Raw genomic sequence first — 12,980 nt, 5'->3', positions numbered from 1 at the left:
AGTTCCACCATGTCTGGAGTCGTGTGAAATTATGGGAGAGGTGTTGTCGGATCTGTGTTTGGATGAGCAAGGCTGGAAGTGAGGCAAGGAGGCTGGACACAGTGGGGCAAAGCCCAGAGGTCCGTGGATGGGGTGAGGGGAATTGGACTTTGCGGATGGGGAGACTGGTGGACTGTGAAGGAGGAACAGCCCTCACAGGGTGGCCAGGACCACAGGGTGGCCAGGGCAGGGGCCAAACTTGGGGGAAGGAGCAGGACTCTGCAGCAGGGGGGGAGGGGCATGGAGCAGGGTGGCAGAACTGGGGGAAGGTGGCAAGCCTGTGACCCATGGCCAGGCTGGGGGCACCAGGACCTCAGAAGAGAGGTAGGGTAGAGGAAGGGATCCAGGTACGGTGTCCCCCTTAGGCCACCCCCACCTTGGCCACCAGAACAAGTTTTCTAAAACTGAGTATGGCCCATCCCTGCTTGAAATTGTAACTCCTGAGTGTTGCCTGATTGAGGAGGGCCCACCTGATAGGCTCCTGCCCACACTCAACCTTACTGCCACCTGCCCCAGGTGCACAACAGAAAACAGGGAGCAAAAATTGCCACCGTCAAGGATTATGGGAAACTGTCGGAGCTGTGGTTTTACAATGGAGCACTCATGGGTGCTTCTCCTCAGATTAGGAAGGAACACCCATTCTCACACACACTCCAGCCCTGACTTGGCAGCACTCACCCCATGGAAAGTGAGTACCAAAAATCACTGTACACACGTACACACCTATATGCATTTCCTGCTGAGTTTTCTGGAAGGATTCTGCTTTTTTCTGGCTTATGAAGTACAACGAACATTTAAGAACACAGAGCTGAGGCGACAGGGTGGGGGCCAGGGAGCTGGTCTGTGCTTGGAAGAGTGCACAGGATTTCGGTTGAGGCCAACAAGTGAGAAGATCCTGCCACAAGTGTGGTGAGAACTGCAGGGGTGGGGGAAGGGGGAACACATGAGCACTGACAGCTCATCTAGCCTGCCAGGTGGAGAGGAGCAGTTGAGGAAGGCCTCCTGGACAGGAGGAAGCCCCAGCTGAGGCCGGAAAACCAGCAGGAATGTTCTGGGCCAGTGCTTTAGGCAGAAAGCACACTCAGACCCAGAGGTTCAGAAGTGAGCACATGCATGCTATGTTCAGGGAACCATGTATCACCTAGTCTTGCTGGAGATGGAGAAGGGGGACTGGAGAGTTTTGAGGGCTTTGAGGTGCGTGGACTGGCACAGCTGACTGGAGGCCCATAGGCTGGCTTCAGCTAACTGATATGTTTAACCCTGAGAGTTGTTTGTTTCTTTGTGTTGTAAGTTTTTTAGTTGCCAACATTTAAAAATTGGGAGCTTTCACCTTGGAAACAATTGTTGGTTTCTCTTGAATAGTTAAAACTCTGACAACGTGGGGCCCACATTCGCATAGTACTCAGCTGGAACTGAGTGGCAGCTGCCCCTTTAGGTGAGACCCCTAGTTCACCACAGTCTCCACAACTCCCTATTACCCACATCTGCCTGCAACTTCACTCATCCCTTACCTGCTAGGCCTTGGGGCATCGCAGGGTGGAGACCTGGCTGTGGAGGTAAAGGGCAGCTGTTGTGGAGTATTAAGAAAGGAAGTGAGCAGTGTGGTTAGATGTTTATTTTGGAAAGATCACTAGGGCACATGAAGTTTCAGGGATGAGGGGCTTAAGACCACAAGACCAATTAGGGAGCTATTGCAAAGGTCCTTGTAAGAGAAGATGAGGTCTGGTCTGGGGCCAAGGCAGCAGGTGTCAAAAGGAAGGATCTGATTTTAAAACTGTTTCAAGACTTTAGGGAAATTCAAATTAAATTACAACCCACTATCACTACACACCCCACTAGGATGGCTGTATGAAAAAAGACAATAGCAAGTGTTGATGGTGATGTGGAACAAATGGAACTCCCATACACTGCTGGTGGAAAAGCAAAATGGTTTATCCACTTTGGAAACAGTTTGATAGTTTCAGATAACATTAAACACATACCTGTCATACCACCCAGCAATCCCATTCCTCGATATATACCCTAGAGAAATAAAAACATGTTCACACAAAGAGCTTACATGAATGTTCATAGCAGCTTTACTCAAAACAGTTAAAAACTAGAAACAACCCATGTGTCCATAATTCAGTGAATGGAAAGACAAACTGTGGTACATCCATGCAGTAGGATATTACCTGACACAGAAAGGACTGGCCTGGTGGCAAGTGCACAGCACAGCATGGATAAGTACTAAAAACATGGTAAGTGAAAGAAGCCAAACATAAAACTATACATGATTCCATTTATATGACCTTCTGGAAAAAGCAGAGTCACACCGGTGGTTGCCAAAGGTCAAGTGTGGGGAGGGGAATGACTCCCAGGGGCCACGAGTGAATTTTTTGGGGTGATGGGCATACTCTGTTGTATTTTAATTATGGTGGTCCTCATATGACTTTATATGTGTCAAAACTCAGAATTGTGCACCTAAGAAAGGATGACTTTTAATGTGTGTAAATTATACAAAACAAACTTGATGTAAAGGAAAAAAAAAACTGTTCAAGAGATGGAATTGTCAGGTCTTACAGGTAGGATGTAGGGGTGAGAGGGGAGGAGTAGTCAGAGAGAAAAACCTGGCTTGATTCTTGGCTGGGGACTTCTGCCCTTGGCCTGCTCATGCTTCTGCCAAGGCTCATTAGAGCGTTTCTGGCTGCCCTTCCCTGCCCTTGATGCTGCTGCTGGCAGACACTGCCCACCTCCCCACCCCATGTGGGCCTCTTCACCTGGGTTCCAGTCAGGCTCTCCACTTAGTTGTGCTCCTCTGGGCAAGGGATTAGGCTCAGAGAGCCTCAGTTCCATGGGGAGTGGGCATCGGTGGTGGCCCCAACCTGATGGGGGTGCTGCGAGGACTCAAGGAGCAAAGTACCAAACGCGGGGTGCCGACCTTACACACGGGGTATGTGAGTGTTCTCATGCTGGCCGCTTTCGGCCCCCTCCCTCGACTTTGCCTGCTCTCCCCCCAGTCCATTAACCCCTCCTCTCTCTTCTCCCCAGCCCTTACCAGGGCCAGAGATGTGCCAAAGGATTCAAGTTAGGACTGTTTTAGTTGTGTGTTATAGAAAGCCACACTGCACTTAAACCAATGGGGACAATTTGGGGGAGTTTCCTGCATTGTTGCACCTGAGGGAGAGCAGGGGTAGAGCTGGCTTCAGTACTGCAGGCTTGAGAGCCAGGCTGAGGCCTTGAAAGCCAGAGACAGGCTATCTACCCATCCCATTCCTCTGTGTCAGCTTCCTTCTCCCCATGTCACCTTCTGCTCTTCCACCACCTAAGGGGGTGACCCTCTGTCTCAAGTCAAGTTTGAAAACCCCCATAGGAGGACTCTGATGGCTCCCCCTTGCACGGCTCCCACCCTTTGCTGGTCAGTCAGGCTCATGTGAGGACGTGGCAGGCGAAAGGGCAGAAAACAGTTGGGAAAGACAGAAGTCTGGGTTTTATTCTCTGGTAATAAGAAACAGGGTGTCTTATATACACTACCAAATGTAAAATAGATAGCTAGTGGGAAGCAGCCACGTAGCACAGGGAGATCAGCTCATGCTTTGTGACCACCTAGAGGGGTGGGATAGGGAGGGTGGGAGGGAGACACAAGAGGGAGGGGATATGGGGATATATGTATACATATAGCTGATTCACTTTGTTATACAGCAGCAACTAACACAACAATGTAAAGCAATTATACTCCAATAAAGATGTTAAAAAAAAAAAAAGCATGTCTGAGCTGGGGGCACAGCTGAAGGCATGGGGCTGTACGAAAATGGGGTTGACCCATGACTGTATGACTGAATGCTGAATGCGGTGACCCTCAGCCCTCCTCTTCCAGGTATCTCCCAGAGCACCAGCCATTGGACCCTTGCTCAAAGGCAAGGGACTGGAAAGCTCTTCCCTGGAAGTCTGACCAGCCCTGAAGCCTAAAGTAAAGGCTTGACCTCCATCCCCCCACAAGCCCCCTTCCAGATTGACCGGCAGTGAATCTCGGCATCAAAATAAGCCCCACTGTGTGCTCAGGACTTTCCACCTACCTTGAATCTGACTGGACAGCCCAAGGTCACATGGCAAAGAAAATTAAGACAATCAAACAGAAAACTGCATCTTGAAAGAAACAGAGACTATGTAGAGAAGAAAATTCCAAAGGAACAAAAAAATCATTGCAGGCTTCAAAGAGTATGAAAAAATATTGCATCCTTGTAACAAGAGCCACCATTAAAAAAATTCAGCACACAAGTTATGTCTTGCTCTCTCAGCTGAGATGGCCTAGAAGCAATGACATCCCAGGAGTGAAAACACAGCCAGAGCCCAGGTCTTGTTTTCTAATGCCATTCTCAAATAAAGGAAACCAGGGGTCCTTGGAGCAATTGCTGATTCTAGGGCAGGGGAAGGGAATATACAAGATGAGCCTAGAGCAAGTTGTAGTGCAAGAAAGGAAGTGCTTACAAAGTACACACACAAACGAGGGGGCATGTCACAAGAGCCAACTGAAAGAGCTCCCAATAGCCATAGCTGGAACAATTTGAACAACAAAATAAGTAACATAGCACTGGGTTATGACTCAAAGTGTAAAATAAATATCCATGAGTTTCACAGTAACAGAAATAAATGATTTAACAAAAAAATGGAGAACAGACAAATCTGTACTGAGTTCCAAATAATTTATGTAGATACTTCCCTCACGGAGGTGAAGCATAACTCCCTACTCTTTAAGTGTGGGATAGGCATGATGGCTTCCTTCCAAAAAATTCAGTATGGAAAGGGGGGAAAAATAGAGTACCCGACAAACACTACCTCAGTCAGGGGTCACCTGACATAACAGTGATAAGACATGTTGATAGTATGTACCCTTGATATGAAATGATGAGAATGGCATTTTACTTCTGGGGTCTTCCTCCCCAAAACACAGAGCGCCAGTCTAACCACAAGAATAGCACCAGGCAAATCCAAATGTAGGACATTTTTTTTTCATTAATTTATTTATTTTGGCTGTGTTGGGTCTTCATTTCTGTGCGAGGGCTTTCTCTAGTTGCGGCAAGCGGGGGCCACTCTTCATCGTGGTGCACAGGCCTTTCACCGTCGTGTCCTCTCTTGTTGCGGGGCACAGGCTCCCAGACGCGCAGGCTCAGTAGTTGTGGCTCACGAACCTAGTTGCTCTGCAGCATGTGGGATCTTCCCAGACCAGGGCTCGAACCCGTGTCCCCTGCATTGGCAGGCAGATTCTCAACCACTGCGCCACCAGGGAAGCCCCAGGACATTCTATCAATACAAAATACCCAGCAACAGTCCTCAAAACTGTCAAGGTAATCGAAAACAAGGAAAGTCTGAGAAACTGGCACAGCCAAAAGGAGCCCAAGGAGACATGTGATGTCCTTGAATAGGAAAAGGGAATTAGATACAAATTAAGGAGATATGAATAAATTATGGGCTTTAGTTAATTAAAAATACTATATGTATTTAAAAAAAAAAAAAAAAAATATATATATATATATATATATATATATATATATATATATATATATATATATATGTTCAGAGCCAAAAAAAGAGCTCTTGGAAATTAAATCATTTGGCAGAAATGAAAAATCTTGGTAGTAGACAGGTTGGGAGAGAAAATTGAAGAAATCTCCCAATTAGTAGAGAAAAAAGATAAGATGAACAATAGAAAGGATAAGAAATTACAGGCCATTCCAGCAGCTTCACTGCTGCAGTCAAATGCTCTACCCTTGAGCTATACCCCCCAGCAGCTTCACCTCCAAATAACGGAGAGGCTAGAGAAGCAAAAAGAAATCCATAAAACAGTAACTCAAGAAAACATCCCAGACTTGAAGTTCATGAGTAACCAGACTGAAATCAACACTAAATGAAAAGAGATCCCAGGCACCTTGTTGTGATATTTCAGAACACAGGGAACAAAAAGAAGGAAATAAAGAGGTCACTGACAAAGGCACACCAGAGTGACTTTGGACTCAACTGCAATACTGGGAACAAGGTAAGGGAGCATTACCTTTATGATTCTGAAAGAAACATTTTTATCTGACCTAGAATTCTATAATTAGCTAAACCCTCAATCAAGTGTGAGTCATAAAGTCATTTCCAGACATGCAAGGTCTCAAAACATTTATCTCCCAGCATCTTTACTCAAGAAGTATGTGCTCCACCAAAACAATAAAGGAAACTCAGAAGAAGGAAGACACAGAGACAGGAAGCAAGAGACATGAGAGATGAGGAGAGAATCCCCTGGAGGATGGTGAAAGGTGATCCCAAGGTGACAGCTCTGCAGCAGCTGTGGAGGGCAACTGAGCCACACTGCAGCAGTGTGACCCGGCACATAGACTGTCATCACCAAGACCCGCCTTCCATCAGGCCATCTTCTTAACCCGAGGACAGAAAGCCCAGGAGAACTTGGCCCAGATTCTCATCAGTACTTGGCTTGTCTTGACCATGTGCTGATGAGGGTCTCTCCCCTCAGGCTCTGCTGAGGACACGCATGTCACTCACAGAAGTTTCCAGCTTTTCCCTGAGAGCAGGAGGTAGACCACGGTGGGCTCAGATATAGAAAGGACAGAGCAGCCCACTCTCACTGACCGGACTTCTGCTGCATGTCCAGCTCCTGGTCTACACTTCAGTCTTGCCAGGCACCCGACTGTGGAGAGCCCAGTGTTTCCCAAGACTCACTCGTGACCTTGCTCATGAGTCCCCCAGAAAGGGCCTTGTCACCTCCCAGAGAAGTGGAAGTCAGACCATGACCCAAGACTGCTCCACTCACCTCCTCCTGGAGCCTCCGCCCAGCAGGGACAGTGCTGCCCGCTCCTGGCGTGGCTGGTGTGTGCTTGCCCTCCGATTTCAAGACTAGGCAGTATTATTGTTTGAGTATTATTGTATGGGGTAGATACACAGGTAGAACTATAAAGAAAAGCAAGGGAACAATGAGCACAGCAGTCAGGATGGTCATCACCTCTCAGGTGTTAAGGATGAAATACATTTTTCTGGTTCTTGTTCAGATAAAAATGTTCTGGCTAGTTTGTAGTCTCCTAACCTCAGAAGTTGTATTGGTCATTGTTTGGTCAGGAAGACAGAAACCAGAGCAGGCATTTCCAACAGGACTTACACCCTTGTTAATTTGTGAGAAGGGCAGGAGGAAGGTCAGAGAATGCCATCGCAGCCCCTTGGGCTCCTGCCAACTCTTCAGAATTAGGATTTTGGAGGAGCCACAGGAAAGCTCTGCTGGTGGCCACCACAGCCTGGAGCACTGAGTGATGGGTGAATTTTAGGGAGCCCCACCATAGAGGGTATTTTGGTGCCAAGGGCCACAACAGGACCTCCTGTCTGCCTCTGCCAGCACAGAAATAAGTTATATGAATAAGTGATATGAATTTCTCATTGAATAATATAACTTCTAAACTGTCTTTCAAATCTCCCAGGAGTGCCTCTCACTGGTGGAATTTAACCTGGAAATGTAGTTCCCCGGTTTCCAACCCCTGTGATACAGAGGAGAGCATAGAAGAGGATGGAAAAGTCACTGAATAGCCCACAGGTAATCCAGAACAAAGATCTGATGGGATTCTAGAGCTACACATACCAATTAGTTGCCATGAAGACACCATTCGAGCTGTCTGGGATAGCACTTTCATAGGGAGCCAAACTCCAACTCCACAAGAATTCTGTCTCTGGCTTTCTATCTTCCTGCCTGATTCTATTAATAAAATTGGTGACTTTATAGGCTTACTGGGGGAAAAAAGTACAAATTTGAGTTTCACCTCTGTATGCTGCATTTAGGCTCTGGGCAACCCCCTCCAAGAGCTGTTCAGTGGATTCTCATTCCAGAGTCCCAAATCTCCTGCATTTTGTTCCAATCTGTAAAATAGTCCTCATTTTCCTCCTAGAAGCACATAGGTCACGGGTGCGGCTACCAACAAACAGGGCTGCCCCCATGAGACATTGCTGAGTTTGTTTTGAGGAGCCCTCAAAAGCATGCGAAAAGAATGAGATTAACAAAAATCCACACGCACAAGACAAAAAAATTGTACTGTATTTATTGTCTTAAAATTGCATAGTACTTTGATTGTGCATGCTTTTAAATAGAGGGCAAGGTAGCCCTCTTGAAACTACTCTCTTGCATGGGATTTTTCAGGCTGTTTTACTATGGGCAGGAGCAGGGACCAAAATGCTGCCTGATCTTAAAAAGAACCATGATCAGAGAGAAGTTGTCGGAGAAATTTAGATGAGAAGACACTGTTGAAGGGAGTTGAGATTTGACAGGACTTATAGGAGGCATAGGAAGATGGTGGGAGGGGGCTTCCCTGAAGTCAGGGGACAGGACTCAGGAGCAGCCAAGAGAGGATGGGAAAGGAGAAAGGAGTCCAGAGGGGCAATGCCTGGCGCTCAAATCTGAGATGAATGCCCCCTGCCAGGAGACTGGGTGCACTGGGTAGCCTGAGGGCACGGTCTGGGCGTTACCTCGGCTACAGAAAGCCACATACTAGAAAAATAACTTAAAAGCTATACAATTGTCATTATAAATATTTTGTCTTTAAAACTAACTAGTGTTGGTTAAAAAAGGTTCACAGTTACTCTGAAGAGAGCTGTATCTCTATTGCACGGTATTGGAAAAGTCCACTCAGATCCCATGTGTAAACAATGATTCCCTTCTCCTCTGGCAACTTCAGGACACAGAGAAACACTATCTGCTGTAAGCAAAGCACTTGGGTACAAGGCACGTCAAAGCTGTCAAGCTCTACTGGAATCTACTCAGAACACGCAGAATGCCAGCTTTTCTTCCCACTTGGTGTCACTGGGACAGGTCTTGAATCAGATTAAAGGTGGTGATGGTCTCCTCACACTCTTGTTCTCATTCCACGGTTACAGACTTGGCCAGATTTCTGGGGAAGTCAACCTAAAATGACAGAAAGTAGCTGCTCAGGACCCCATAGGTCTCAGCAACACACTGTGTTTATAAAGCCTACTCTCAGAGTACTTGACAACAAGGAGACAGGTGTTCCTGGGCACCTCCAATCATGAGCTCCTTGAGACCTGCATCTTGGAAGCGGTTCCTTATTCCAGAAACTTTACTGAACTGTACAATGTTTAGTTTATGCAATAAATATTTATGGTGCACCTATGTGTCATGCAGTGTTAACACTATTAAAAGGATATGATTCATGCTATTAAAAACAGCTAGCTCAATTTGTACTGTTAAAAATTCACTTTTCTTGGAAGTAGATGCACTAAATTATTGGTTAAGGGTACGGACTGGGAAGGAAATGTGACTGAGGATGGTTGATAAAGTGGCCTTCAACTTTATCTACAGGGTCTTATTTCATTTACAATAACATTAAAAAAGAGAAGAAACAAAAATGACAAAATGTTGGCAAATGTCAATGCTGGATGATATATATACCATCGGATGTTTGTTACATTGTTTTTGGTATTGATATGTATTTTTTAAAGCTTCTCAAAATTGTAATAAAACTATTTCTTTACACACACACTTTCTGGTGAGATCATAAATTGGTTCTTTTCTGGAACAGAAATCGACAATATAGGAGTTCCAAAATGTTGAATGATTTGCTAGACTAAGAATAAATCTTCTAATGTGGGAGGAAGATGTATGTACAAAGATAATTCACTGCAATTGTTATTTATGCAGATATTCCAAAAAATTAGAAACAGTTTAAATAATAGAAGACTAGTTAAGTAATTGTTAAAATTTATGTTGTAAGACTGCGGTGGAATATTGTGCAATGATCAAATGTTGCTTAGAAGTTCAAGATGTGAGAAAGTATTTGTAATATATTAAAAAGAAAGTTATAAAATTTCATCCTTGATATTATCTCAAAAAAATCTTTAAAAATTCACAGGCACAAGGAAAAGACTGGAATAAAATATTAAATTTGCTAATTAACATTGCCTCTGGGTGAGAAGCTTATGGTTTAATGTGGCCTTCATACATCTTGCAGTTCCCATCTTGTTTTCAGGGGGTATAGGTTACTTTAAAAGAGTTATTTTAAATGAAAATATTTCTCTTATGAATTTTTATGCCAAATAAGTATTTAAGAACCAAATGGAACTCTGGGGTTATGTCTCTCCCCTTTGCTGGTGATGTGCAATTTTTAGACGTACGTCATATCCTCGGAGTACAGCCAGGTGGAAGGAGAGGAGCTGTAGTGGAATCACACTCAGGATGCCCTGGAGGCAGTCCACGGTGTGGGGCAGCTCGATTGTTTTATACGCAAACTTGGAACTTTCAGTGTCGTCCTTGGAGCACAGTATGATCGGGCGACCCTAAGACAGAGAAATGTGATCACAAGACGCAGATCATCTCTGAAAGAAGCAATCCCTCACACACAGCAGAGTTTCTGAGATAAACATATTGCAATCATAACAGTGATCTTTTGTTTTTGCTGGAGTTATGGGTGAGGCGATGTATCCGATTTGTGTAAAGGACAAAGAGTTTGGAGGCTTTTCGGCGAGGTTCGTATGCTTCCCTGGTAGGGTGTCACCTCCTGCTGCGTTCATGCAGCACCCATTTGTTGAGTGGCTCCCATGTGCCTTGCAAAGAGCAGGAGCTCTTACCCCTTACTCCAGGGGCTCATAGTCAAGTGGTAGGAAAACAAAAACGTAAATAAGCAAACCGATAAATAACAATGAATTTCAGATAAAAGCCACCAGGGCGGTAAAATCCTGATTTTAACATGATTGGGAGACAGTGGTGAGGTCCGAGGAGCTCTCTAAAAGGGAGACATTTGTATTGAGACCTGAATGATGAGAGGCCAACTCCCCGAAGAAGTGTGGGAAGAATGTTCGGGGCAGAGAGAGCAGCCTGTGTTCTACAAGTTCTAGCGAATTATTGAAACTGAGGGGGTGGTGGGAACTCCTGAATTTGGATCCAGTTGGTCAGAAGTGTGGGTGGCCTAGGAAGCCCAAAGATTGCAGCTAGTGGCTGAAGTGAGGGCGGTCTTGTGGAGGACAGTGACCTTCACCTGTGAAATCTGACTAACTCTGGGTGGCCAATATCAGAACTACCCCCAGGGCTCTCCACCAGACCTCCTCTGGTCTCCACGCCTGGGATCCAGGACCCCTCTGGGCAATCTGGATCACTGGGCCTCACCTACGTGCTTCTGTGGGCATGGCCGCAGGCTGGCCAGTCCCTTTCTGAATGTGCACCACGCGTGAGGGGCCCCAGGAGAGAGTGTGTGCTCATGCCTACTCCCCAGCAGGAACACCCATAGCTGGTGCTGGCAGACGGTGGGTGAGGTGGGCATGTGTGGAAGAGAACAGGAGAACAGTGGCCCAGCCTGGCAGAGAGCCCTCACCTGGCGGGCCGTGACCTGCTGCAGGGCATTCTGGCATTTGGCAAAGCAAGGATCCTTCATGATGACCATGATGACGGGCATCTGCTTGTCAATCAGCGCCAGGGGCCCGTGCTTCAGCTCCCCAGCTAGGATGCCTTCTGAGTGCATGTAGGTTATCTCTTTAATTTTCTGGGGAAACACGAGGTGGGATCAGTGTCACACTGGGAAGACAGGGAGCAGATCAGCCAGAGGGGAGAAAGGGGAGCCGGGAAGGAACGATTCCAGGAAGCAGGGAGCTGAGGGCCACGAGGCAGATGGACACACGGAGCGGTCAACAGCACTGAGGGCAGTTGAAAAGGCCAGGGCCAGGGGAGACGGCTGGCTGCTGCCCAGAGCATGCACAAAGCCCAGCACACAGCCTGTGAACCCAGACCAGCTCTGGGACATAGCCACCCCCCTTGGATGGACAAGTCAGTGTCAATCTAGCTTTCCCCCTTCCCCTCTGTAGCCAGCCCCATGGCCTCCCTAACAGTTATAATTTGTAATGATGGCATTTTACTCTACACCTTCATTCAATTATCTGATTAATCACTCCCCCAATTCTAGATCATTAATAACTTCCAAAGGGTTGCTCCAACTTAACTGTCAAGCAAAATCACACACACACTGGGGTGTTAATGGAGTTTTCCCCCTATGTTTAGAGAGACACATTTTTTTTCAGATACCATTAAACCCACGTCATTGAACTGGTGAGAGTGTTGAAGGAAACATTTCTCAACTCCCTAGAACTATTTATTTGGGTCAGGGAAACATTGTCAGGAGTGCGGCTCCATCCTGGATGCCGCAGACGGCTGGAGTGCTGGTACCCGAGTCACCACAGAGGGGCCACTGACTTGTGCCAGCAGCAGCGTAAAAGCTTCTTTCTTTCCCCCAAGACTAACTTGGAGACACAGCTGAATACTCATCTTTCACCAGCACACTCAGGAGCTGCAGCTGAGCACCCCACACCAGATGGCAGAGGCACGGGGCTGGGGGAGCCGAAAGTGTGCCCCACCGAGGCATTGCCTCTATTACCCCTGAGAAGCAGTGTGCCTGGCCCCTCACTCCTTTGACAGGGGTCAGAATATCCACTGGAAGGATGTGGGAGCTGAAGCTCACTGCAGTCAGGCAATTCATGGCTTGTACCCCAAACCCACTCCCCATTTCCTGTAATACTCTGAATGTTTCCCACAACTGGCATCGTTCTTCCAAATGGGGGTGGTGGTGGGGAGCAGCCACTTGCTCCCACAAGGAGAGGAAGGCAGCCAAGCTGAGCTATAGATGATGCCCATGTGTGGGTACCAAATGCTGCCTCACCTGTGACACTGTCTCCCATTTACCTTGCTTGTTGATCCATAAACAGCAGGTGGATAGTGAGCAAAGGGCAAGCACTAGGCTCGGGTCCCTGGACCTCACTTCCCGCCCTCTCAGTAGCCCTGTGGTCCTGGCATCTTACCCCTACTCCATCGGCTTTCTCTCAAGCCGGTATGGATCTTTATAGCTGCAGTGCGCAAAACAGCCAATCACTGATACAAAAAATGCAGGAATTTCAATGCTCATTCCTGAAGGATCCCAGCTCCCCTTGGA

The 12,980-nt window shown here is 46.8% G+C and overlaps 1 protein-coding gene across 1 annotated transcript in view; it reads right to left on the bottom strand.

Annotated features, from left to right (window-relative positions):
- Positions 1–8,080: 8,080 nt before the first annotated feature.
- Positions 8,081–12,980, bottom strand: part of GFPT2 (glutamine-fructose-6-phosphate transaminase 2) — a 47,532-nt gene continuing 42,632 nt past the window's right edge. The window contains exons 17-19 of the mRNA XM_082379312.1: positions 11,376–11,543; positions 10,183–10,344; positions 8,081–8,956 (exon numbers count right to left, since the gene is read on the bottom strand). Coding sequence (XP_082235438.1) covers positions 8,912–8,956; positions 10,183–10,344; positions 11,376–11,543 — 375 coding nt within the window. The 3' untranslated portion in view covers positions 8,081–8,911. The remainder of the gene's footprint in view (positions 8,957–10,182; positions 10,345–11,375; positions 11,544–12,980) is intronic.

This window comes from Balaenoptera borealis, assembly GCF_965194805.1.
Source record: "Balaenoptera borealis genome assembly, chromosome: 2".
Classification (NCBI taxonomy): Eukaryota; Metazoa; Chordata; class Mammalia; order Artiodactyla; family Balaenopteridae; genus Balaenoptera; species Balaenoptera borealis.
This window is presented reverse-complemented; position numbering and strand designations above follow the sequence as displayed.